A 27,580-nucleotide genomic window follows, 5' to 3' on the forward strand; every position below is an offset into this window, starting at 1 on the left:
CCTTCAGCTCTGAGCAACTAAATACTTTCCAGCCTCCTGCCCTGCTCTTCCTGTCACCAATCCCCCACCCAGGCCACCTGCTTGTGTGGAGCCTGAGCAGGGATGTGCTCACAGCTCCATCCAGGATCAGGGCACACACAGGCAGCCTCTGAGAGTGAGCCCTGGGCCCCCGACTTCCTGCACTCCACCCTCATGCGGTGCCTGAGCTGCAAGCACCTGCGAGCGTTTGACCGACCCAGGTGAGGCCCATTAGGGAGCCCCGAGGCCAGGGAGCACCATCCCTCCTGCTTTCAACCTCTGGTCTGGAGCTGCCTCAGAGCCACACACAGAGGTGCCCACAGGCAGCAGAGCCACACACACAGGTGCCCACGGGCAGCAGAGCCACACACACAGGTGCCCACAGGCAGCAGAGCCACACACACAGGTGCCCCGGGCAGCAGAGCCACACACACAGGTGCCCACGGGCAGCAGAGCCACACACACAGGTGCCCACGGGCAGCAGAGCCACACACACGGGTGCCCACAGGCAGCAGAGCCACACACACAGGTGCCCACAGGCAGCAGAGCCACACACACAGGTGCCCACAGGCAGCAGAGCCACACACACGGGTGCCCACAGGCAGCAGAGCCACACACACAGGTGCCCACGGGCAGCAGAGCCACACACACAGGTGCCCACGGGCAGCAGAGCCACACACACAGGTGCCCACGGGCAGCAGCGCCACACACACAGGTGCCCACGGGCAGCAGAGCCACACACACAGGTGCCCCGGGCAGGGCGAGGCCCCGGGCAGCAGCGTCCCGGAGGGCAAGGGGCACTGCAAACCCTACAGACGTGCATGCCCAGTCCTGTCACTTACTGGCAAGTCCTTCAAACGTGCCAAACCTCCCTTCCTCATGATAAAATGGGGACAAGTGACATGTTACCAAGTTGTAAGAAACAAGGGAGCTGTAAAATCCTCTCACAAGTCAAGTGCGAGCACGTGGCAACTGTGCTAAGGTTGCCACGGTGCTGACAAGGAGTGACTGCGGGCAGTAGGCCCAGGTGCCCCTTGGAAAGTAGTGCCCCCAGGGGGGCCGAGGCTGGAGGAACCCACTGTCAGATGAGGCCTCACCCAGAACGTGGTCACACCTCGGCATGCGTGTGCTGTGCGGCCATAGGTGAGACGTAGGCTTCCCAGCAGCCCTATGGGGTGGGTATTATTTCCTTTTTAAAAAATTTTTTTTATTGATTTCAGAGAGGAAGGAAGAGGGAGGGAGAGGTAGAAACATCAATGATGAGAGAGAATCATTGATTGGCTGCCTCCTGCACGCCCCCCACTGGGGATTGAGCCCACAACCCTCAGATCTTTAACTGAGGAAGAGTCTTGACTAGTCCAGGTTTTAACTTTGGAGCAGTGTAGGGCACTAATGACAGGACGGAGGTGGGAGGAATGAGAAGTGTCAGGGAGGCCTGTGAGAACCCGTGGGCACCTGACAGGGGTGCTGGGGCGGCAGCAGTGAGGAGGAGGAGGAGGAGGCCGACCCTAGAGACGCATGCCGGAGGACTTCCGTGCCAGCAGTGCTGGACCAGAGAACCCACACCCACGCTCCCTCTTGCTGAGCACACTCTAAGGTCTGGGCAAAAGGGTTTTTAAAACACCTGCGAGAAGGCATCAAATTGCTGGCAGGAGAGTGAAGAGTTACTGGGCCAGGATCCAAGGGAGAATGGAAGCCCAGAAGGGAAGCCTGGCATTTGGAACAGCTTCCCCCTGGGAGGCAGTTGCTGAGCATCTGAGCAGCACTAGGAAGACATGAACTGGAGGCCAGGGCCTGCCAGGGCGTGGAGATCTGTCTGGCCAACCCCTCGCTTTGAGTTAAGACCATGCAGGACAGGATTAAAAGTGGCCAAAAGCAGACAGCTCAGCTTCAAATCATCTCAGTCAAGGAAGTTAGAGTGAAGCAACCCTATGTAGCTAGTGCCCCAAATTGCAGGTCCCTGTCAGAAACAAACATGAATTCTCTCTTTAGGAAAATTACATCACCTGAGACCTCAAATTAGTTTTACAAACAATTATGCAAATACTGTGCCTGGCATACAATAAAAAAATAAATAAGAATATGTAAACAAAAGCCAGTAGGGAAAAAAATAGACAAAAGAAACAGACCCACAGGATTCCAAACATAGGTGTGTTTTTTAATCAAATATGGACTTTCAAATAATTGCTCTTAATAAGATTTAAATTTTAAGAGAATTGGAAACTCTCAAATGTAAAATATAGAAACAAAAGTGCTAGTACCTGAAATAAAAAACTCAATAGCTAAGTTAAAATAAATGAGACACAGTTAACTAGTGAACTGGAAGATAGGTCAGAAGGAAATACCCTCAGATGAGGATTGACACACACACACACACAAAAAAAAAGTGAGTATCTGTTTGCAAGAAATAGGAAAAAATAATGGTGAGCGGGTGGGCAGACAATATGCCCACTCCATCCATGCTGCCCAGTTCCACCACATCGTTCCACAGGCCAATTCCACCTCTGCCATGGGAGCACAGAAAGACAAATGAATGGAAAACAAAAGAGCAAGTAAGACATAGAGCAGTGATTTTCAAACTTGACTGTACATACAAGTCACTCAGGGATCATGTTAAAATTCAGATTCTGTGTTAGTAGGTATAGGGTAAAACCTGAGATTTTGAATTGTTAACATGCTCCCAGGTGATGCTGCTGCTGACCCATGGAACACATTTGGAATATAAAGGTCACAGAGGATGCAAGGAGATATCCCAAAGAAGAGGAGAAAGACAGTGGGGCAGAAGATAAAATGTCTGAAAATTTTTCAAAACTGTTGAAAGATATCAAGCCACAAATGCAAGATCTACAAACTCTATAGACAATAAAGTAAAGAAATCCACACCTAGGCTCATTACAATAAAGCTGCTAAACAAAAAATACAAACAGAAAAATCTTAAAAGCAGGCGAAGGAAAAAAGACCAGTTACCTTCAAAGGGATAACAATTAGATTGTCCTCTAACTTATCAGAAATAATGGAAGCCAGAAAACAATGCAATGGCATATTTAAAGTATGAAAGAAAAATAGTTATCAGCCTATGGCTGTATACCATGAAAAAAATATCTTCAAAATTAAAATGAAATAAAGAAACTTTCAGACAAAAACTGAGGGAATTTATCACCAACACACCTACCCTAGAAAAATATTAAAGAGCATTCTTTAGCTAGAATGAAAATGACCCTAGGTGGAAGCTTAATGATGCAATAAGGAAAGAAGAGCAATTAGAAGGTGAATATATGGCTAAATACAATTAATATTGACTATATAAAAATGATGATGGTGATAATGTTATCATCTTAGGGAGGATCTAAAATATATGCAGAATTGAAATGTGCAACAATGGCATATACATTGAGAGAGGGCAGCTGGAAGTTCTAAGTCCCTTCCATTGGCTGAGAAAAGTGCCAATTAATGATATTAGACTTTGGTAAGTTAAAGATTCATGTTTTAATCTGTTCAGTAACCACTAAAAGTAATATAAAAAATTATATAATAGCCAAACTAATAGAGTGGGAGAATAGAGTATTTTTAGATACTCAATCCAGAAGAAGGCACAAAAGGAAAGAAAAGCAAAATAGTGGGACAAATAAAAAATACTTAGTAAGATAGAATATTTAAACTCAAATACATAAATAATTGTATTAAAGATAAATTGACTAAATTCTCCAATTAAAGGATAAACTCTGTCAAACTGGCTAGCAATGAAACAAAACCCAAATACGTGCTGTTTATAGGAGACATCTAAAACATAAAGGTATAGAACAGTTCAACATGAAAGATATAAAAAAATAAAAGGCATATGATGCAAAACTGTCTAAGAGAAAACTGGAATATTAATATCAGACATAGTAGGCCATAAGGCAAAAAGAGTTATCCCTTATAATAAACTACCAGAATGACCACGGCCCCTCACCATGGCCAGCCGCCCCCAGCAAGTGGTTAGGAGCAATCAGGCAGGCAGGCAGAGTGCTTAGGGGCGATCAGGCATGCAGGCAGAGGGGTTAGGGGCAATCAGGCAGGCAGGTGAGCAGTTAGGGGCCAGCAGTCCCAGATTGCAAGAGGGATATCCGACTGCCGGTTTAGGCCTGAACCACATCGGGATCGGTCCTAAACCAGCAGTTGGACATCCCCTGAGGGGTCCCGGATTTTGAGAGGGTGCAGGCCGGTCTGAGGAACCCCTCCCCAACCCCCCTCCCACCAGTGTATGAATTTTGTGCACCAGGCCTCTAGTTTGTATATATAAAAGGCTATGTGTCCATCTGACTGGTAGATAAGATGCACACTGATCACCAGGGGGCAGATGCTCAATACAGGAGCTGCCATGACACGCATTGGCCATTTAAAAACAAATGGCAGGGTGGACCTGGTGCCGACAAACCAACACTCGGCTTCCCCCAAGTGGAACACAGGTCCTGCCACCACCCCAGAGCAACACCCCACCAAATCACAGCCAATGCTGCCAAGACCCCATGGTGCAAAATGCGGCCAATGGAAGAGACTTAGAACTTCCAGCTGCCCTCTCCCAATGTAGATGCCATTGTTGCACATTTCAATTCCAAAACCCAGCTCAGCCTGGAAACAGTCACTGTGGGTGCTGGGTAATGACATCACATAGCAACACCTGGCTTCCTCTTCCTAGCAACTAGCCTCCTTGGAGTTTCTTCAGCCCAGGAACATGACTTGCTTTATAGCCAGGTGCAAACATTTTATACTTTAACCAAATGTTTGTGAAGCGTTTTCACGTGCCTCATCTCATTTGATCCTCACAGAAGTCCTGGAGTAAGTAGGAGACTCAGTAGAATCCTATTTTCTTTTCATTAGTGGGAAAACAGAGATTTAGAAAGTTTAGAAACTTGACCTGACCGAAAAGAAGTAAGAAATGGTGGACCTTGAAAATGACTTCAGGTTTTCTCACTGCACAGAATATAGTCAAACACTGCTGCAGTTAAATATTTTTCCCTTTGTTCTCCCTGCGTGATCTACAATAATAATCTTCTTCGTGTTGATATTTACTGCTGTGTTGCTGACAATTATCTGAAAGAGAAGTTGGGGTGCTTCACTGGGCTGGAAAAAGTTTAGCTAAATCAGAAAGCAGGTCTAATTAAGCAAGTTGATTCTATATTATAAAAGGCTAAATTGACTCACGCATGTGCGATACATATAAAGCTTTCACTAGTGCCAATCGCACATGTGTGTTTTGATCTGTCATTGTTAATCATGAATGTGGTTGACACTTCTATTTAACAGAAAGGGCAAATAGCAATATTAAAATATTTCTTCCAATTAATTTCCTTTCAATATGCACGAATCCGTGCACTGGGACACTAGTTAGAAATAAAAAAGGATACTTCGTTAGGATAGAAGATGCCATTTACTAGGCACATAAAACAGTTCCAAATGTGTGTGAACCAAATAACATAACCTCAATATATTTAAAAGGAAAAACTGACAGAACTAGAGGATGAATAAACAAATCTACAATCATAGTGGGAGATGTCAACATACCTCCCTCAACAACCGATAAGAAGGAGTACACAAGGATAAAGGGTAGATTCGCACAGTGCAGTTAGCACACTGCCCAGCGGCCTCCCACAGAGCCCCGTGCTCCCCCACTGCAGAGGTGCCGTGAGGGCCGTGAGGGCCGAGGCGCGGAGGGAGGGCGCAGCCGTGGGGAAGGGTGGAGTCGAGGACGAAGGCCAGCTTCTGAGGTCGGAGCCTGTATGGGCGATGATGCTACATCTAGTTCTTCTATTTAACCTAGAATTGTTGACCACTTACTAGATTAAAAAAAAAAATTAGGTAGCTGCTAGAAGCTGAGAGGGAATGCAAAAATAATAATGGTTGTAATTTATTGAGTGTCTTCTAGTTGTCAGGCACTATGCCAGGTGCTTTATTTTAATGAACACGAATTCTCCCTACAAACCCTTAATGTGGTTGTTATGTCCATTGTATAGATGGGGAAACTGAGACTCGGAGAGGTAAAATAAGTTGAGTGAGATACTGTCGCTATCCGCAAAGGTGTGTGAAAGCTCCCAGGAGGAAGACAAGCACACAACCACCCGAGGGAGAAATGGAGAAGGAGAGTATGGGCTGGAACAGGCAGGCCCAGAGCGGGGCAGGCGAGGTCGGCGTCCATATGAATGGAGATCACTTAGACGTGCTCCCAGCGAGTATGAGACGAGTCCGGAGCAGCTCTTCTACCGGCTCGCCCGCCTGCACGGAGCCCCGCCAATTCTAACGTAGACTCTCCCTCCTGAAAACGGGAAGGGCCTAGCCAGCACCGCCAAGGCAGTGCCCTGGCGCACGGCAGGAGACAGGCATCCACTGGCTGACCACAGCCCTTGACCCTCAGGAGCAGGCCCACTCCGTGAGACTCTGGAGCCCCTGGCTTCACGTGGCTCAGAGGCCAGGAAAGGCAAAGCGCCCAGTGCATTTGTTTGGCCTAAATACACGTTATTAATCAGTAGAGCATTGGGGCGGGGAGCAGATTAGGGTCATAGGGATCAAGATGAATTCCTCGTGGGTTTTATTTCTCCCCTGCGAGTCCTAAATCCTTGGCTCTAGCCAAACAGCTCTGGTGCTGGCCACCCCAGTGCCTTTATCTCAGAGACTTGGTTACATGCCCAAAATGATCACCTTTCTTCTCCCACCAGTTTGCCAAGCTGGAACCTCCCCCTGTAAACCATAGCTCAAGGACACCGCCTCCAAGAAGCTCTCCCAGATTGATCTGCCTCACTCTCCCCACCTTGTCATTCTTTCCCAAAGGCTGTGCTTCTTTCTCTAAACTGACCCCGTCTTCTCCCTGCTCAGTTCCAGGTCCCCCCGCGGGCATCAAAGCCGTACCTTCGTCTGCCAGCAGCGTGGTGGTGTCCTGGCTGCCCCCTGCCAAGCCGAATGGGGTGATCCGCAAGTACACCATCTTCTGCTCCAGCCCCGGGTCTGGCCAGCCGGTAAGCGGGCCCAGGGCTGAAGGGTGAGGGGTGAGAGGAAGAAAAGCGTCCCTGTGGGTCAGCTGGCTTCCAGGCCAAACCCTGGGGATGTCTGTGTATGTCTGTGTTCCTACCCGGATTCAGGGATAGGAATGGGCACTTGTCACACGAGCGTGGCCGAAGCCTTACCCAGTGTCCATCTGGAGTCAGTCCTCTGCTCCAGGGGTGGCAAGGTTTTCCCAAGCCCTGGAGGCTCCTTCGAGTCAGGGGTCACGACCAGGCGGGCCCGAGAGGGAGGCCCGGCTGAGGCCCTTCTGGTCTGACTGACCAAGAACACCGCGAGCAGGCCCCAGAGCTGGAGGCCTGGGCACTGGCTGGTCCATGTCTCTAAAAGGGGGTGCTCTTCACTCTCACAGGGCACACCGGGCAGGCCCCTCCCAGGGCGGGGCACACCGGGCAGGCCCCTCCCAGGGCGGGGATGGGACAGCACAGCACCCAGAAGGCCTCCTGGTGCCCTCTCGGTCCCCACCCTCCCGGCAGGGAAACCGCTGTCCCGGCTTCCGCTTGGTGTTGCCTTTCCATGCCGTCTGTCCGGCTTCTTTTACTAGATGGCGTTTTGAATTTGTGAATTTCACCCACATGGTTGTGTGTGGCCCCGGACAGTTCACTCCCACATCCGTGCAGTTTCTGTTGTGCGCACATGTTAAAGCTGTTATCCATCGATGGGCATTTGGGTAGCTTCCAGCTCGGAGCTGAGACAAACGGTGCTGCCGTGGACGTCCTTGTGCGTGTCTCTGGTGCTCATGGTCCCTGTGGGGCGCGTCCCTAGGAGCGGAATTGCTGGGTCATGGGGCCTGCGGGTGGTGGGCTGGGAACACCCTGCCATGGGTGGTGGTTGTGCCAATTTCCCAGCCGATGTCTTCTGCCCCCCCCCCCACCACCCTTCCACACACACTCCAGGCTCTCCTCACACTAAGCTTGTCATATCTGGGCGCCCACAATGCCTTTCCACAGCACCACACCCCTGCCCGCTGCTGCCTCCTGCGGCGTCCTCCCTCTGTCATACGCTGGGTGGCTGGAGGGCAGTTCGCTGCCCACGCGTGTCTCTCGCACTAGTCTGCGGGGTCCGTGAGGACAAGGGCACATCTTTTTCGTCTTTGGGTCCGAGCTGCCACACACTGTGCCTGGACATCACTGTCATGAAAAGCACACAGCCGGGCGCTCCAGCTCGGGTGTCTGCTGGGGCGGTGTTTCCTCCTCGGCTGACGAAGTCTTTCCAAGGGATGGGGACCCAGGAGCCCAGCCTCCTCACTAGCGTGGGCTTGAGGAGCCCCCTCCACCAGCTGGGGACCCCGCTCCCCGGACCCAGAGAAGGGCTGCTGCTCCCCATACCTTCCTCCTGCTGCTGAGGCCGGGCCTCTTCGTGGCCTGAGCGTGTAGGAACCTCCTCCCGTGGGAAGATTTCCCATCGGACAGTGTCACGCAAGGGCCGGTGCGCTAGTGTGAGGAGAACTTCAGCCACATTTCGGGGTAGGGACCTGGGGACCTAGCCCCCGAACTCCAAATACCTGCATGACAGAGTCATTTCCGAAAGGGCTCGGGGGGGGGGGGGGGGAGCGCGGGGCAGGGCTCGCCTGTGTGTGTGTGGCGTGCAGAGCGGTGGGTGTGCGTGTGGGTTGGAGACAGATACACGTGAGTCGAAGTGTATGAGCATGTGTGTGTGCAACCCTAGAACAGACGTGGAAACTACATATGGTGTTGGCTCCCCGCAAGTTACGCCTGGAGACAGCCGAGCTGCATTGAGTCCTGTTGGAAATTTTACCCAGCACTTTAAAACATTTGTTGTTTTTCTCTGATTATCAAAATAATGAAATTTATTGTGGAAAATTCTGTAAATATAAAAGAAAGGAAAGCAAAAATTACTTATACTCTTATTCCCTAAAGAGAAGCATTGGCAATGTTTTGGTATTCAGCCTTCCGGTATTTGATCTGTACATATATTGTGGGTTTTAGGGGTGTGTGTGTGTGTGTGTGTGTGTGTGTGTGTGTGTGTGTGTGTTTCATTAAAATAAGCCCGACCGGCATGGCTCAGTGGTTGAGCATTGACCTATGAACCAGGAGGTCACTGTTCCATTCCCAGTCAGGGCACATGCTCGGGTTGTGGGCTCAATCCCCAGTGAGAGGCATGCAGGAGGCAGCTGATGCCTGATTCTCTCTCATTATTAATGTTTGTATCTCTCTCCCTCTCCCTTCCTCTCTGAAATCAATATATACTTTCTTTCTTTTGTTGTATTGTTGACACTATTACAGATGCCCCCTCCCCTCCCCCCGCTTTGCCTACCTCTGAGTGGCCCCTACAGGCTGTGTCCATTAGCTCTTTGGCTAATGTCTTCACCTTTTTTTATCCAGTCCCCCGCCCCTGCCTCTGACATCTGTCCATCTAGTCCATGTGTCCATGCCTCTGGTTCTATTTTGTTAGTCAGTTTATTTTGTTCATTAGATTCCCCATATTAGGGAGATCATATGGTTTTTTATATAATATAGTGGGTACTTTCCAACACCATCAAATATTTTTTAAATATGATCTTGAATGCATGTTTGTACATAATCTATTTAACCAGTCCTTCCATTATTCTATATTAATCTATTTTCAAATTTTCACCATTATAAATAATGCTTCATTGAGCATTCTTCAGAAATGTCTCTATGCACATGATTTATTATTTCTTACAGTAAATTTCTGTAGGAATATTCTTAAAGTTTGCATAGACATTTGCAAATTACCCTTCAGAAAGTTTTCACCCATTTGTGCTTCCACTAGCATGACAAGTGCATACTTGTTCCTTGTGTCCATGTTAATCCAAAGTATTATATACTTTTCATCTTTGCCAGTTGGATTTTTTTAAGTTTTTCTACTTTAAGTTTTTTTTTTCTTTAATTACTAGTTAGGTTGATTATTGTTACATGTTTTTACTGGGGTTGTTGTTGTTGCTTTCATCTTTGTCAATTCATGTCCCTTGTTCATTTTTTATTTACATGGCTCATGTGTTCTTTTTCTTATTGATTTGTGAATACTCTTTGCATATTAAGGATAATAAGCATTTTTTTATTATACAGGTTGCAAGTGTTTGCCAGTTTTGCTTGCCTTTGATTCTATTTTTGGTATAAAAACTTATATATTAGGTTTTCTTTTCATATAATTCAAATTTATAAACCATTTCCATTTATAATTTTGCCTTTACTTTTGTAATTAAAAGACAGATAACCTATAGTTTCTTCTTTTGTATTGACTTAAGAGAGGAAGGGAAAGGGAGAGAGAGATAGAAACATCAATGATGGGAGAGAATCATTTTGACCGGCTGCCTCCTGCATTCCCCCTACTGGGGACTGAGCCCACAACCCGGGCATGTGCTCTGACTGGGAATCAAACCAGCGACCTCCTGGTTCATAGGTCAACCACTGAGCCACACCAGCCGGGCTTACTTGTTTTATTTAACCTTTGATCCACTGGAACTTTACTTGGGAGTATGGTTGTGTGTGATTTTAAGATATTTCAGCAGGTTCTTGGGGAGACTAGAGTAAAAGGAAGTGTGCTGGGTAAGATGCTAATGCCTTCAAGAGGAAGCCAAACCTTTCCTTCCCCACACTCACACGCACAAGCAGCTACACTCAACTTCTCTTCACACACACACACACACACACACACACACTGTAACCACACAGAGCAGGCAGAGCGGAATTGCTTTCTTCATTTGCAGCAGAGAAAACTGAGGCCCAGGAACCCTAAGAGACACTTGGAGTCATATGTCTAGTGAGAAGGGCAGGCAGGTGTTAAAGCCACTACCCACCTACCTCATGCACGGACATGAACTCCAGATATGCACACAGTCCCCCCACGACCAGGGCCCAGGTGGCTCTGCACCTTCCCCCAGCAGGGACCTCCTGGCTTCACCGCCAGCTCCATGGGGGAGCGGGGAGGAGTTGGCCAGGGAGATCTCCGTCAATGCAGAATGCCTGTGCCTTCTCCTTAGCGCTTCCCTGCATACAGCCTGGGGCCAAAAACATTTTCTCCTGGTGTAAGCCATGGGGCCCCTCAGCCTACCAGGGGGCACAGAGAACGGGCCTCTGAGAGAGTGTGGAGGTCTGCCCCTCGCATGTGATGAAAGCACCTACATGTCTGTGTGTCTGAGTGCGCATGTGCACATATGTGGGCACGATCCTGTGACTGCAGAGATAACTAATTATTAGCTCCCTCTGGCCTCAGGGCCCCCCATCTGTTCCGGGGGCTCCCCCTCCCTAGACTTCCGCCCTGATTTCAAAGAGGCTCTCGTGCCGTCCTCCTCCCCCTTCCCTGCAGCCGACCAAAAAATAACATAAAATGAAAGCCAGCCCATCCCGCCTGCGCCAGGAAGAGGCTGCCAGGAGGGCTGCAAACTAGCGCTTATCAAAAGCTCCTGCTCAAATTCATTTCAATATCTGAGCCTCTGGTTTCCACGGTAACATAATCTTTTCATCAAAGCAACTGGTAAAACCACTGGGATCTGATATTGTTTTGTTGGCAACTTGTCAAAACTGTCATTTGGTTAAAAAAAGCCTATAGATTTATAGAACCTACAGCTATAGCCAGGCTCCGCGCTGATAACCATTAATAAAGTGCTGCCCGGGAGCTTCCGGCCCTCGCCGCCCCCTCGCCTAACCCCTTCGCCGGACGGACGGACGGCGGCTGGTGATTAGGGCGGGGGGGGGGGGGGGGGGGGGAGGGGGCTCGTGTGCGGACAGGCTGGGGGAGTCACGCACGGTAATGTAGCTTCTTCCAGAAACTCCCTTTCTCAAGCTTTCGCTGGGACCCTCCCTCCTCTATTCCCCTCTCCCCACTCCCTCCAGCTTTCAACCAGAACACACACACCCCTGGCCTTGGAGCCACAGCTGCCAGCCAGGGATGATCGGTGGCACCTGAGGCTGACCCAGCAGCCCCAGAGCAGCCAGCAGCTCCAGAGCCACGTCCAGGGCCAAGGAGGCGGGATGTGCCTCCCCTTGCACTGCCCGAGCCCGCGCCTCTGAGCCCAGGGCCCCACGGCAAGGCTAGGGCTGGGGGCTGGAGGCCCTAGGGCCTGGGTTCTCAGGACGTCTTCGCCTCCGCCCCACAGGCTCCCAGCGAGTATGAGACGAGTCCGGAGCAGCTCTTCTACCGGATCGCCCATCTGAACCGAGGGCAGCAGTACCTGCTGTGGGTGGCGGCCGTGACCTCTGCCGGCCGGGGCAACAGCAGTGAGAAGGTCGTTGTTGAGCCCGCCGGCAAGGGTGAGCAGCCTGGGGCTGGGCCAGAGGGACAGAAGCTTCCAGACGCTCTTTTCTGGAATTCTGGTTCTGCACAAATAGGGGCTGTCTCCCTCCACCCTGTCTGAGGGGCTGGTCCACTGCCTCCCTCCTGCATCCACCAAGACTGGGCCTCTGCTGCCCCCTGCTGCCCAGAGAGCCTCACAACAGGCTTGAGGCTGCTCTGGTGCCTAGGGGCTGGGGGGGGGGCGGGGCACGGAGCACCCGGCCGCCCACTTCACACTCTACTCTGGGGTTAGAGAGGGGGAGGTAGCCCCTTGCAGCCCCAACAGACCCTTTGTCCCAGTGCCCAGCTCCTCAGAGGGGCTGAGGCAGGGTCCCTGCCTGCCCAGAGCAGGGCCCTCGCCCTGAGCCTGGACGCCTCACACACAGGGGGCCACCCCGCTGGCTGGTTCGCTCGGTCAGAAGTCACACCGAGTGCGTATGGCTCTGGGGAGAAGCCACACGGGGTGACTCAGCCTGTGCTTGGCCTTCAGGAGCGCCCACTGAACCCCTTACAGGGTATGAGGGTCCTGAGGCCACAGCCCCAGATCGATTCAGAGGCGGCCACACAGCGCTGCAAGGCTGCCTCTGTGCCAACCCTGAGGCGGGGGCGTGGGCACAGCCTCTGACTCCGGTTCACTGTTTGATGCTGGGCTTCCCTAGGCCCTCCCTGCCGGCCCTGCCTCCCCCACGGCCACCTGACCTCTAGCCCAGGGCCCAGGACCAGCACTCGGGTGGGGTTGGAGGAAGGGGACTTTAGCTGGGACTCAGGAGGCATCAGCCCTCCCCTGACACAGGCTCGGAGTCAGCTCACACGCCTGGGCCCGCAGTGGGCCGGCCCCCGCCCTGCCAGTGAACTTGGCATCCCATTTCCAGCTGAGCACACGCAGGGGCGCCCGGCCTGGGAGGCGGCCGTGACCGGTGGGCTGGTCCTGCTGGCTCCACCCTGGGGCATGTGCACGTGGCTCAGCGTCTCTACCCTCCCCTGACCCTTCTTCCCGGCCACACTACCACCGCCTTCTCCTAAACGCATCTCCTTCTGGGGGAAATGGCTGAGAGTTAGAGTGTCCCCAGGCAGCGGGCACTGGCCTGGCACAGGGTCTGAGGGGCTGAGTGTCTCGGCAGAAGGCTGACCCCTTCCCCTGTGGGTGTGGAATGTCACATCCCGGGGACTCTGTCCTTCCCAAAACACACACATCCTCCTGTCCTGTCCTCGCAGCAGCCTGTGAGGCAGGAGGGACAAGCTGTGCACCGAGCCGCCACACTTGCCCCGAGGGCCAGGCAGTTCAAGGCCAGCCCCGGCCACGCGGGGGGCCGGATGGTGGAGCCCGGGCCAGAACCCAGCCTCCAGCAACCTGGCGCTCTCCCCAGGCCCCCAGGACCGCTCTGGGGCCCAACAGAAGCCATAACCGGGGCCCCTCGGCTCCATCCAAGTCTTTCCTGCCTCCCGGCGTCCTCCCCACCCAAGCGCCCCTTTCCTTCTCAGCTGCCCCCAGACCCTCCCTCCCGCCAAGGATCGGTGCTGCCCGCCCAGGGCGGAGCCTCGGGTCCTGCACCACAGCCCTGCATAGGCCTCCTGACCCAGACCTGCCGTCCCCAGGAGCCCTGGCTGAGAAGGCCCCTCTGCTCAGAGGCACTGCGGCCGCTGGTTCATTGAAAGCCCTGTCTGTGGGCCTGGCGGCCTGAGGTTCCTGCCAGGACCACCTCTCACTGAGCCCCCGCTCCTCCCATCTCTCCCGCACCCCCACTCTCCCTCCCCATGTCTCCTGCACCCCCACTCTCCCCATCTCTCCTGCACCCCCACTCTCCCAATCTCTCCTGCACCCCCACTCTTCCTCCCCATCTCTCCTGCACCCCCATTCTTTCTTCTGAGAGCCTTGTCTCCATGAGGACACTCCCACCCCCAAGCTGGCCCAGCTGGACCCAGCAGTCACCTCACCTGCCCTTCCAGTCGCACCCCAGGTCCTGGCAGGTCTGGTCCTGGCTCCTGGCTCCTCCCTCGGCCTCACGCCGCCTCCTCTGGGCCCGTGAGGACCTGTACCGACCTGGCCGCAGCGGCTTCCCCTGTAATGACTGGTAAAGGCCTGTCTCCCTCTTGGACAGTCAGCCGCTGAGGGGACGCATTGCGTCCGTCGTGTGGCTCCTCGGCCTCAGGTGGTAGCTGACCCATAACAGCACTGATCCATGCTGTGGAATCAAGACTCCCAGCTGCCGTTCCCTGCACCCACCCCGACCCCAAGTCCAAGGTTCAGGTCAGGTGGGAGAGGAAGGACTTTCTGTGAAATTTGGGGAGCCCTGAGAAAGGGTGTAGAAGTGGGGTGGCCCTCATCCTCTCTTCTTTGTAGCCCCAGCAAAGATCATCTCCTTCGGGGGCACCGTGACCACACCCTGGATGAGAGACGTCCGGCTGCCCTGCAATTCGGTGGGCGATCCGGCCCCGGCTGTGAAGTGGACCAAGGACAGGTGTGTGCGGGGCCCGGAAGGCTGGGTGACCCCAGAGAGGAGCCCCGTAGAAGGACCATCTCAGGCCAGGCCTGGCCTCCCCACTCCTCTCTGCTGGGAGTTCAGCATCTCCCTCCCCAGATGGTCCAAAGGCCAAGGTTACTAGAGAGCCCCCGAAGCCCTAAGTTAAGCCCCACGAATCAGGCACCCCTAGCAAGCCGCCTCCTAGCAAGCCGCCTCCTGCTCCCAGCTCTGTCTGCGCGCAGACCCGGGGGAGGCCCGGGGGAGGGGTGTGTGCCATAACCCATCCCCCACAGCGAGGACTCGGCCATCCCCGCGTCCATGGACGGCCACCGGCTCATCCACGCCAACGGCACGCTGCTGCTGCGCGCGGTCAAGGCGGAGGACTCGGGCTACTACACCTGCACGGCCACCAACACCGGCGGCTTTGACACCATCATCGTCAACCTGCTCGTGCAAGGTGAGACCCGTGAGGCGGCGCCCGGGCGGGCGGGGATGGAGAAGCGCTGGAAATCCCATCGTGTGAGAGAGCGGGCTGTCGAATGGAAGAGAAAGATCAGCCTCCCCCCTCTGCCCCCGGGAAAGCGACCCTCAGGGAAGCAGGTGCCGTAGGGAGAAGGAGCAGGTGTGGGGTGCACCCAGGGGGTGGGGTGCACCCAGGGGTGGGGAAGCCAGGCCCTCACCCTCCTCCCCATCGGGATCCCCCGTTCCCCATCGTCAGAAGTCGGCCTGTGCTGAGGGCTGTGGCTTTCCCCACAGTGCCCCCGGACCAGCCCCGCCTCACCGTCTCCAAAACCTCCGCCTCCTCCATCACCCTGACCTGGATTCCAGGGGACAATGGGGGCAGCTCCATCCGAGGTGAGAGGGGTCTGACTGAGGAGGGCACCCAAGGGAGGGAACCTGGGCACAGGGGTGAGGGAAGGGCTTCCCCCACTCCCACCACTTGTGCCGGCCATGCTCAGGGAGTGACCGGGAGTGGGGGGAGGAGGAGACCCCGGCCAGGCCCCTGGGCTTTAGCCCCGGAGAGCTGTGCAAACCCGGGGAAGTCTCCTCTTCTCTGCGCCCCGGTTTCTACGTCTGCCGAGTGGATGAGCCACTGGATGAGAGCTTCTCAACCCTGAGCCCGCGGTGACTCACCAGGTCCTGCAAGAAGACCTGACTCGGGGCTGGGTGGGCTGAGCGCTGCAGGCCCAGCAGGCGCCGGTGGCCGCCGCTGCCACGGCCACACGTGCAGCACAGGGTCTAAGCGGGGCCCCTCGGAAGCCTCGCAGCCTGCTTTTCTGCCCACCCCCCCACCCACCCCACTTGGCCTCTCAACCCCAACATGAGAGCTGCAGAGAGAGCAGTCAAACTCACTCAAGGCCTCCCAGGTTTGCCTCTAAAGTGCATCAGCCCCTCCCCATGAGCAGAGCCCCCCTTTCCTGGAGCCCGGCCCCCGCGATGCCAGTGCCCTGGCCAGCACCTCGCCCTGAGCCAGGCGGACTCCCCGCAGGCTTCGTGCTGCAGTACTCGGTGGACAACAGCGAGGAGTGGAAGGACGTGTTCATCAGCTCCGGCGAGCGGGCCTTCAAGCTGGACAGTCTCAAGTGCGGCACGTGGTACAAGGTGAAGCTGGCGGCCAAGAACAGCGTGGGCTCCGGGCGCATCAGCGAGATCATCGAGGCCAAGACCCACGGGCGGGGTGAGGCCTGGCGGCACGGCTGGGGCAGGGGGGCGCGGGGAGGCGGGGCGCTGCAGGGAGACGCAGCCTCGCTCCCATCAGCTCGGCGCCCGGCGAATCCCAGTAGGAAACACGGTCCCCTGCCCCACGAGGGCGGCAGGTGCTTGCACCTCTCTTCCTCTGCCTGCAGCTCCCCGCTTTGCCGAGGCTTCTCTCCATCCTTCCCTCCTCTCCCCCTCCTCTTCCCGGGGCCTCTCACTGCCACCTGTGCCACCCACTGCCCCCGGAGCCGCTGCCGTCCCCGCGCCCCCGGGGACCTTGGGCAGCCCAGATGCAGGACTCCCTCCGCTCCCAGGCCCTCTGACCCCTCTTGCCTCTGGCCCCCAGAGCCCTCCTTCAGCAAAGACCAGCATCTCTTCACCCACATCAACTCCACGCACGCGCGGCTGAACCTGCAGGGCTGGAGCAACGGGGGCTGCCCCATCACGGCCGTCGCGCTGGAGTTCCGGCCCAAGGGCACCTGGGCCTGGCAGGGCCTCCGGGCCAACACCTCCGGGGAGGTGTTTCTGACCGAACTGCGCGAGGCCACGTGGTACGAGCTCCGCATGAGGGCCTGCAACAGCGCTGGCTGCGGCAACGAGACGGCCCAGTTTGCCACCCTGGACTACGATGGCAGTGAGTCGGGAAGGGGAGGGAACAGCACAGATGCTGGCGCCGGGGGTTGCCAGGGTAGCTGCCAGAGAGAGAAACTAACAAAGAGGAAAATCAGCAGGACTGTGGTCAGGAGAAAGGCTGACAGGTGGGTTCCGGCAAAGGCAGCCGTGCACTGGCAGGCAGGCGGGAAGCAGCGGGTGCATGAGGGACAGGTAGACAAACAGGTCAGGACACTGGGGCCTCCGAAGGCCGGAGCCTTGCTGGCCATTGCTTCAGAGGCGGGGGGGGCCGGGGGGGCGGGGGGGGCCGGGGGAGCGGTGGAGGCCCTGCCCTGAGACCCGCTACTGACTCGGTATAGGAGGCAGGAGGGGGCCTCGCTGCAGGAGCAGACATTTGCACGCTCTGGGCTAAGTCCAGTGGAGGTGTTTCTTGCGCTCATACAGTCTCCTGAGGGCCGGCTGGCCACCAGCTTTTAGCTCTGTCATCTTGAACTGTGGCCTCCAAGATAACCAGAGAGAGAGGGAGAAGGCTCCCCAGTTCTCAATGTCCTGGGCCAAGAGGTGACACTCCTGACCCCTAGTCATGCTCTGAGGTCCAGGACTAGGCGCATGGCTCTCGCTGGGACATGCACCCAAGCACATGGGTATCGGTGAGCACTAACTGGTGTCTGCCACACGGGACACCTCGCACATGCACGCACACATATGCACACGTGCGCACCCACACTGACACACGCAAACATGAAAGGTGCCCGGGAGGCTGCGTTCAGAGGGACATTGTAGACGACGTCTGCCTTGCGGCGGGGATGGCTCAGGCAGGAAAGGCTTCATGAAGGAGAGGACTCGGAGGCAGGCACAGGGCTCGGCCGAGGGCTGTCAGCAGGAGCCATCGCTGCCTCCTGCCTCCGTGCAGGCGCCCAAGGCTAGCGGACACTGCCCATGGGGGGAAGGGGGTGGGCAGGGAGGGAAGGCAGTGTACGTAGTAGCTTTTGTCTTCATCTGGGAAAGAGAACCCAGGATCCCACTGCCCTGACTTCTCTCTACTGAGATTCTCACCATCTCCCCACCCCACAGCTGGCTGTGGGAATCTGAGCCCACCCATCCAGCCTTTAGGAATGAATGTGAACTCCATTGACAAGAGAAACAGGTTCAGGCAGTCATTAATATCAACATGTAGTGTGAAAACTACCCCACTGTTCATGGTTGTCCTGATGGGACCAGAATTTGGGGGAGCAGAGGGCAGGAGCTCTGCACCAAGAAGTGGAGGTCAGCATGAGAACAAGGGCAGCAAGAATGGTCCCAGGGCTCCCCACCCATGGGAATCTGCATAGCACCCAACTCATAAGGGACCCCTGGGGCCTCCAGAGGCGCCCTTCCTCCTGACGCCCTTCCTCACCCCATCCAGGCACCATCCCTCCCATCAAGTCTGCTCAAGGTGAGGGAGACGACGTGAGGAAGCTGTTCACCATCGGCTGCCCCGTCATCCTGGCCACGCTGGGGCTGGCTCTGCTCTTCATCGTACGGAAGAAGAGGAAGGAGAAACGGCTGAAGCGACTGCGAGGTGGGGGGCGGTTCCTTCCTGTGGCTTCCTGGGCAGGAGCGCTGACCCTCAGCCCCACTGGCCACCTTCCACTGGCTCACAGCTTTCCCTGGACGAGAGAGAGTGCCCGTGTGCCCTGGACAGGAGAGCGGCACTCCGACCTTCCAAACCCCCTCATGCTGACTGGTCCCTTCTCTGAGCCCCTAGGACTTTGTGCCTGTCCTAACCAGGCTGACTTTTAGAGGTTCACACTGGGAAAGCCGCATTGCTTGTTAAGAGATTTTAAAATTTCCTTGGTGATTGGTAAATACCAGAGATGTTGCTCCTTTCACCCTAGATGTGCCGATCTCTCACACAGGACCCCTGTGGCTTTCCCAGGACCCAGCCACTAATGAGCATGCCTGCAGGGGTTCTTCAGAACCTCACTCATTTCTGACTGGACAGTGTCCATGCACAGCCATTTGCAAATATTTTGAATACCATCCCCTGTCCCAACATCTAACAGTGCAGTCTGGCATGAATGGGTCTGGTTTACCTCGATTTGTACAGTGTCTGGCACCTACTAGCTGCTTAATAGATGTTCACCACTCATTTGGAAAACATTTATTGAGTATCTGGCAGACATTGGAGATCAAAAGATGAATGAAGAAGGAACAACCCATGCCCTTATAGAGTTAATGGTCTAATGTGAGAGGCCAGGGCACAATAGTAGCACAGAAGAGGAGATGGCTGACACTGCCTAGGGTGTTTAGGAGTTGGATGAATGATGGATGGGTGAGTCAAAGGGTGGTTGGATGGCTGCTGGATGGATGACAGATGGATGAATAGATGAATGGATGGATGGTTGGATGAGTGGTTACATAGTTGAATGGAAGGTTAGATTATTGATTGATGGTTGGATGGAAGGATGTATAGATGGAAATATGGTTGTAAGTATGATTGAATAAGAGGTTTGTTGAATAAATGGTTGAATGGATTGGTGGTTGTATAGATATATGGATGAAGGAGTGGATTGATGGATGGATGGATGGATGGTTGGATGGATGGATGGATAGGTGGTTGGATGGGTGAATGGATGGTTGGATAGATTGGTGATTGAAAGGATACTTGGATGTATAGATGTATATTTGGATGGATAGATGGATGATAAGATGAAGATATGGTTAAATAGTTAAATTAATGGATGGATGGATGGATGATTGGAGAATAGTTAAATAGATGAATACATAATTGAATAGATGGTTGGAGAAATAGTTGAATTGGTTGATGGTTGAATGGATTGGTAGTTGAATTGGTGGATGATGGATGAATAGTTGGATGGGTGAGTAGATGAGTGTGTGACCAGTTTGACAGATGAATGGACAGGTGTTTGGATCAATAATAAATGGATGAATAGGTGGTAGTTGGATGCATGTCTGGAACTAGATTCACTCTGACAGATCATTCTCAGTTATCAGGGGGTTTAATGGATTAACCAGGACCTTTGCTTCTCCTCTCTCACCAATTTCTACCCTGAGAGTTCTAATCCTATTCAAGGGCCCCCTGAAACAAAGCAGGGCCCTCCAAATCCATGCATGGATTTTCTAGGGGATAGATGCCCTGGCGGAGGAAGTGACGCCGCTTGGTTGATAGTCATCTGGGGCTTCCCACTGACCACCTCTACTGCACCCTCCACTCTCTCCTCTCCCCATGGGATAATAAGGAGAGACCCACCATCGATGCCCATTTCCAGTCTGCTCTGGTGCCTTGTTTAATCAGAGTCATTGCAGGAACCAAAAGGAGCTCTTTTATATACCCTCTCCCTTGGCAAGGACCTTCCTATTAGATAAAAGCCTGAGGAAAGGAAAACATGTTTGAGACTGTTCTAGAGGTCCTTACATTTCTTCCTCTTCTTCCCAAGAGACCAGCCTTGGTCCCAGTCAGGGAATTCTCCCACATGCCTCCTCAAATTCTCATCCTACTCAAACTCCGTTCTCACCCAGCCCCTCTCTCTACTGTTTTGCAGATGCAAAGAGTTTGGCAGAGATGTTGATAAGGTGGGTTTCATATAGTTGCTTCTTCTCTCCTCTCCTCTCTCTTCCCCACTGCAGGGGACAAGCTTCAATCCCCGCTGTTTTTGCAAAAAACCCTCCCCCAACCCCTTATGGCTGCTGAGTCACCCACCTGTAGCCCTTCTCCCCACAGCAAGAACAACCGAAGCTTTGACACCCCCGTGAAGGGGCCCCCCCAGGGCCCGCGGCTACACATTGACATCCCCAGGGTCCAGCTGCTAATCGAGGACAAGGAGGGCATCAAGCAGTTGGGTGAGTGACAGGTGCCACGAGCTCTCTGTCCTGTGCTGAGTGTGCTTCCCAGGCCACACACCAAGGGCAGCCACCAGCCCTCACAGCAGTGCTGTGGTTCTCACCGAAGCCCTAGCAGCAACTCAACAACCTCCAACACATTACAGCTTCTCTCAAGAGCTGTTAACACCCTAGCTAGTTTGACTCAGTGGATAGAGCATTGGCCTGCAGACCAAAGGGTCCCAGGTTCGATTCCAGTCAAGGGCACATACCTCAGTTGCAGGCTCCTCCCCAGCCTGGGTCCTGGTCAGGGCGCGTGCAGGAGGCAACCAATGGATGTGTTTCTCTCACATCGATGTTTCTCTCTGTCTTTCCCTCTCTCTTCCACTCTCCCTAAAAATCAATGGAAAAATATCCTCAGGTGAGGATTAACAAAAATAACAAAAACAAAAAAAGAAAAAAAGCTGTTTCCTTCTCTGTCTAAGGGATCGTTTTCCTGGCAGTTCACTGGATAAAGACAAAGAGAAATTTGGGGATTAAAGATGGTGCCCAGAGGGAAGGAGTCCTGCTGATTGTTTTTCTTCCCCCAGGAGACGACAAGGCCACCATCCCTGTGGCAGACGCTGAGTTCAGCCAAGCTGTCAACCCGCAGAGTTTCTGTACCGGTGTCTCCTTGCACCACCCAGCCCTCCTCCAGAGCACCGGACCCCTCATCGATATGTCCGACATCCGGCCAGGCACCAGTACGCATGATCCCCAGGGAGGCAGCCCCTCCCACACAGTGTGTCTTGGGCACAGCGTGGGGCATGGGTAATGTTTTCAAAAATAGAAAGAAGGGTGGAACAGCACGGGAGAACAGGAAGAGCAGTGGAGTTAGAGCCTGGGCACCTTGCTTGCAGACTTACTAACTGTGACTTTGGGAACTTACCTAATCTCACACCTCTGAGCCTGGGTTTCCTCACCTACAGATGTTGAGGGGTTGGGTGTGCGTGCCTGGCGGGCCTTTGGCCTCTAGCTCTGTGGCTCCAGACATCAAGGGCTGCAGGGAATGGGTGCACAGTCAGGAGGGGAGGTGCCGTTCTTCCCGGCTGAAGGGTAGAGAAGACCGGGATGCTGCCCCCTGCCCATGCCTAGCCGCTCTTGCTCCTCTGCCCCGGGGCCAGCTGTGAGGTCAGGAAAGGCAGCCTGCTCCGCGTTCCCAAGGGAGTCCTGTGGCCGCGTCTGCCCCCCCCCCCCCCCCCCGGCTCCCCACTGCCTTCTGCCCAAGCCCCAGGGCCCGCCCACTGTGAGGGCAGCGGTGCTGGCAGGGTTGGAGGCAGCTGGCTCTCCTTCCTCGTGTAGACCCGGTGTCCAGGAAGAATGTGAAGTCAGCCCACAGTACCCGGAACCGGTACTCCAGCCAGTGGACTCTGACCAAGTGCCAGGCCTCCACACCTGCCCGCACGCTCACCTCCGACTGGCGCACCGTGGGCTCCCAGCATGGCGTCACCGTCACTGAGAGTGACAGCTACAGCGCAAGTCTCTCCCAGGACACAGGTGAGCCAGGGCCCTGCCTGTGCCTGCTCCCGCCCGGTCCAGCTCCACCCGCCATTCTCCCACCTCCTACCCGCCGGTCCATGGGGTCCAAGACACTGTCAGCTTAGTCCCAGCTGGCTGCTGACGCGCTGTGTGGCTGTGACCGAACACCAGGCCTCGCTGAGCCCTGCCTGATCGGGGCTTCGTTTTGCTCTCCCCAAAAATAGAGAAAATAGTCTGCGTGGCGTCTGCTGGAGGAAGGGCTGAGTGTCCGAGGAGTTGCTTAGTGCCCAGAATGAAAGGTGTTTGCCCTCCCTGGCCCAGATCCCAATTCTGCCCCCTTCCCAGCAGGAGGGCCGGGTCTCAGCCTGGTTCACCCACACCTGCGGCCAGGCTCTCAGGTGGCTGGGGAGGGGCGGGGAGCTGCTCAGTCTGGTCTCGTTGGCTCCCTCCTCCCGGGAAGCCACGTAGTTCCTCCTGACTGGGTGCCCCCCGCCTCCCGCCTCCCCAGACAAAGGACGGAACAGCATGGTGTCCACGGAGAGCGCCTCCTCCACGTACGAGGAGCTGGCCCGGGCCTACGAGCACGCCAAGCTGGAGGAGCAGCTGCAGCACGCCAAGTTCGAGATCACCGAGTGCTTCATCTCGGACAGCTCCTCGGACCAGATGACCACGGGCACCAACGAGAACGCCGACAGCATGACGTCCATGAGCACCCCCTCGGAGCCCGGCATCTGCCGCTTCACCGCCTCCCCGCCCAAGCCCCAGGATGCGGACCGGGGCAAGAACGTGGCTGTGCCCATCCCTCACCGGGCCAACAAGAGTGAGTGCCCAGGCCACCTCCCCCGCTGTGCCCCCTTCCCCAGACCCCATGAGCCCTGCTGGGCCTGGCCCGGACCGCACTGGGGCCTGCCAGCCTCGTGGGTCCCATGGCGGTGTGGGTAGTGCAAAGGACAGGGCTTGGGAGCAGGCAGCTCAGGGCCCATGTCCTGGTTCAACCTTCTGGCGGCCGCCCCGTTCAGTGACCACTGACCAATAAGCACCGGCTCACCAGCAGCGCCGTGTGCCAGCCACGGTGTTGAGGACCCCGTACTTACCTTAGTCACCGCTCAGATGTCCTGAGGGGATGTGATCAGCCCCATTGCACAGATGCAGACACTGAGGCTCAGAAAGGCCAAGTAGCTGGCCTTCTCTCAACTCTTCATTGCCATCGCGGGGAGGGACTCCTAGCCAGCATGGGGCGGGGGGTGGGGGAGAGTATCGAGGGGGGGGAGGTTGGCTGAGCCCTGCCTCTCACCTCCTCTGCTCCTTCGGCCCAGGTGACTACTGTAACCTGCCCCTGTATGGCAAGTCGGAGGCCTTCTTCCGAAAGGCAGAGGGGCGTGAGCCCTGTCCAGCGGTCCCGCCCCGAGAGGCCTCCATCCGGAACCTGGCCCGAGCCTACCACACCCAGGCTCGCCACCTGACTCTGGACCCCGCCAGCAAGCCCTTGGGCCTCCCCCACCCAGGGGCCCCTGCAGCCGCCTCCACGGCCACCTTACCTCAGAGGACTCTGGCCATGCCAGCGCCCCCGGCTGGCACAGCGCCCCCAGCACCCGGCCCCACCCCCGCCGAGCCCCCCGCTGCCCCCAGTGCTGCCCCTCCGGCCCCCAGCACCGAGCCTCCCCGGGCCGGGGGCCCAAACACCAAAATGGGGGGCTCCAGGGACTCGCTGCTCGAGATGAGCACGTCGGGGGTAGGGAGGTCTCAGAAGCAGGGGGCAGGGGCCTACTCCAAGTCCTACACCCTGGTGTAGGGCCAGTCTGCGCCCCCAGCCCTCAGACACCAACTCGGCCGCTTTCCTGCACCGTCGACGTGAAACTGACGGGCAGAACCAACCCACCGTGACAAGGACCCGCGTCGCGAACCCTTGTACATAGGACTCTTTTGTACAAATGAAACTATTTTCTTCTTCTCCGTGAAGCCAGGGCACAAAGAACTTGACAGTCCACGTCACCCCCACCCAGAAACCACGCGTGGAGCGAGATACACACGCACACAGGAGCACACCCCCCGCTGTGTCTGTGTATTTCTCTCACCTTATTTTGAGACAGAAGCACAGACTCGGCAATTTCTCCTCCCCCGCCCCCCACTCCCCCTAATCTCGGTGGTTTTGACAAAGGTCAAAATCCCAACTCAGAGACACTGCATGCGATTTCACTGTCCCACGAAAGCCAGGAGTTGCTTCAATTTGCAGATGCTTATGTGTTAATACCTTTTTCTATGAAAAGAGACCCAGCGCCGTGTGCAATAAAGGTTATGTTTCTATGTGGTGGCTTTTTCCCAGCTGGTGAGGGGGTGGGGGGAGGCCCCATCCCAGGCCATCCTTTCTCACAGAGAGGCTTTCAGAGCCTGTGGGGGGGGGACTGTCAGGGCCAGGTGGGCCCCGGGGCGGGGAGGGAGGTCATCAGAGGGCGAGAGGTAGAAAGGGCTGGTGGAGGGGGACAGAGCTCGGCCAGGAGAGTCAGGCCGGATCCTGCTTCACCTGGTTCGGAGGAGTTGGCCACTAGGTTCCAGGTGAAGGGACAGAGCCAGACACTAGGAAAAGCCCAGGGTGTGCAGTTGTGGGGGGACCTCCCTGCACCGGGGGGCGGGGGGAACCCCAGGTGTAAAGAGGGCCCCTAAGAAGGACAGGGCACTCCTGAGGTCTGCACCCCCCAAGTGTGCGGGGGGAACGTGGAAGGAAGGCGAGTCTGCGCCCTTGGCTGAGAGGAGGCGCTGGGAGGAAGGCAGGGGTTGGTGCCTGCGGGTGGAGGCCACAGTGAGGCGGCAGCACACCGAGATGCTCCATAAACAAGGAGCTTATTCCGCAGACATTCCCTGAGCATCCAGTGAGGAGGCCTGGGGACAGAGCAGGGGTGGAGGAGGGCCCCTCGGGGACTCCTGGGTCCCCGGGGAAACTCCATCTCTGGCCGCACCCAGGGCCCACCCCGGAGACCCAGCTGGTGGATTAAGGAGAACAGAGAGGACGAGGCTCTCCGCTCCAGGCACTGCTGACCGGCCAGCTCCGCTCCAGCCTGGAGGACATGGCGCCCCCCGGGCTGCTGGCACGGAACTGCAAGCAGCGATCAGGCCGGGAGCTCTTCCCTCACCCTATGGCCCACACACATATACACATGCGCGCGCGCGCGCACACACACACACACACACACACACACACACACACACGCACGCATGCACACGCTGGGCCCTGGAAATCACAACTCAGCCCCCGCTCCGACAGCACACACGGAAGAACGAATCCCCAGAAGCCAGAGTGGAGGGAGTCAGCCGCCAAGGATGCAGGGGAGCCCTGTGCGGCGCTGAGCAGAGCCTTCTGTGCATTGGCTCTGGGAACCCCCTCGCGGCTTCGCCATCTCCATCTCCAGCTGAAAGGGGGAAGGCTGGAGCTCTGGGGATTCAGCAAATCACCCACAGTTAGAGGGGCAGGGAGAGGCGGAGAGGAGACGCAAACTCAAGAGTGTCTGCTGCCTTCACCATGGGCCCGAGTGCCTGTGGGCCTCAGTCCAGAGGCCGAGTGTCAGTTCCGCCGAGGATGCGGCCAGGGGAAGAGGCCCAGGACCAGGCGAGCCGGCTGCATTCCTGGCACTTCCTGGCGGCAGCTCCGGTCAGTGTGGAGCTGTTACTGACCCATCAGGGCAGTGCGCCCCTATGCGGGCTGGGTGGCAGGGAGCCCCACGTGCTCCACCCGGGGGAGGGGCAGTGAGCGGAGGCAGGAGGCAGTCTGGGCCTGAGGTGGGCCAGGTGGGAAGAGAAGGATTTGGAGAAGCACAATTTGAGCCAGTTCAGCTTGTGCTCAGCTGAGCTGGGCCCCTTCCTGTGAAACAGGAGGCCGGGGGATTGAGACCGGCTTGCGCAAAACCCACCGATGTTGCGTGCCCATTGCCTCTGCCGCAGCGTGTTCTGGAGCCGGACCACAGCCCGGCTCAGCCGCACCCAGAAGTGGCTCAGGGAGCGGCTGACCGCCGGCTCCTCCTTGCTGAGCTCGGAGTCTGGGGCAATCCTCAGAAACGTGGTCTGCTCCTTTCCAGAGCGGCCGTGTCCACCACAGACGAGGCCACCGCCTGGCTCAGAGCCTTCCCACTCAAAGTGGGGCCACAGGCCCGCAGCGTTAGCGTCCCCCGGGAGCCGGTGAGAAATGCAGAGCCTGAGGCCGCCCCGACACCCGCTGGGTCAGAGTCGGCCACCGAGGAAAATCCACAGAGGATACGGGTGCATTCTTTTGTGGTTCAGGTTCAAGAAGCCCTCCTCCAGCAGGCCTTCCGGGAGGCCGCGCCCGCTCTCCCACGGCCTACAACCCAGCCAGACTCTGGGTCTCAAACTTAGTTGCGCATCAGATTCACCTGAGGAGCTTGTTTTAAAAACAACAAGTCTACCCAGCCGGCATCACTCAGTGGTTGAGTGTTGACCTATGAACCAGGAGGTCAGAGTTCGATTCCCGGTCAGGGCACATGCCCGGGTTGCAGGCTGGATCCCCAGTGTGGGGCATGCAGGAGGCAGCCCATCCATGATTCTCTCTCATCATTGATGTTTCTCTCTCTCTCCCCCTCGCCCTTCCTCTCTGAAATCAATAAAAATATATTTTTTTAAAAAAAATCCAGATCTCACCAACCGCAGTGTTTGTGGATGTGCAGCCAGCATTTGCTTTGGGTTTTATGTTTATTGTGGAAGCAGACATACAACATAAAATTTACCTTTTTTTTTTTTAGTAAGGGGATTTTTAGCCTCGTTTAGGGAGAGCATCAGCGTGCTTTGGGTTGTATCTGGGATAGTAGTAGCCTGGGGAACAGAAGCAAGACTTTGCTCTTGTCTCACTTGAACTGTGAGTGTGTTTTAAAGAAATGTGTACGGATACACTGCTCTGCCTTTTTCTAGTTGTTTTTGCCAACTTTTAAACTTATTTTTATTGAGGTATAATTGACAATAGCATATCAGTTTCATGTACAACATAATGATTCAACCTTTGTGCATATTGGGAAATGATCAGGTAAGTCTAGTTAACATCTATCACCATACATAGTTATAAAAAAATTTTTCTTGTGATGTGGACTTTAAGATTTACTCTCTTAGCAACTTTCAAACATGCAGCACAGTATTACTAACTGTAGTCACCATGCTTTATT

At 55.4% G+C, this 27,580-nt stretch overlaps 1 protein-coding gene across 1 annotated transcript in view; it reads left to right on the forward strand.

Annotated features, from left to right (window-relative positions):
• Positions 1-24,695, forward strand: part of DSCAML1 (DS cell adhesion molecule like 1) — a 305,318-nt gene extending 280,623 nt beyond the window's left edge. Inside the window, exons 19-32 of the mRNA XM_008150117.3 lie at positions 6,868-7,007; positions 12,134-12,287; positions 14,651-14,768; positions 15,065-15,228; positions 15,528-15,626; positions 16,261-16,449; positions 16,816-17,103; positions 18,487-18,642; positions 20,627-20,657; positions 20,806-20,924; positions 21,494-21,646; positions 22,245-22,439; positions 22,930-23,241; positions 23,738-24,695. Of these exons, the coding sequence (XP_008148339.2) occupies positions 6,868-7,007; positions 12,134-12,287; positions 14,651-14,768; positions 15,065-15,228; positions 15,528-15,626; positions 16,261-16,449; positions 16,816-17,103; positions 18,487-18,642; positions 20,627-20,657; positions 20,806-20,924; positions 21,494-21,646; positions 22,245-22,439; positions 22,930-23,241; positions 23,738-24,213 (2,594 nt within the window). The 3' untranslated portion in view covers positions 24,214-24,695. The remainder of the gene's footprint in view (positions 1-6,867; positions 7,008-12,133; positions 12,288-14,650; positions 14,769-15,064; positions 15,229-15,527; positions 15,627-16,260; positions 16,450-16,815; positions 17,104-18,486; positions 18,643-20,626; positions 20,658-20,805; positions 20,925-21,493; positions 21,647-22,244; positions 22,440-22,929; positions 23,242-23,737) is intronic.
• The last annotated feature ends 2,885 nt before the right edge of the window (positions 24,696-27,580 follow it).

Source organism: Eptesicus fuscus, chromosome 13 (assembly GCF_027574615.1).
Source record: "Eptesicus fuscus isolate TK198812 chromosome 13, DD_ASM_mEF_20220401, whole genome shotgun sequence".
In the NCBI taxonomy this organism is placed as follows: domain Eukaryota; kingdom Metazoa; phylum Chordata; class Mammalia; order Chiroptera; family Vespertilionidae; genus Eptesicus; species Eptesicus fuscus.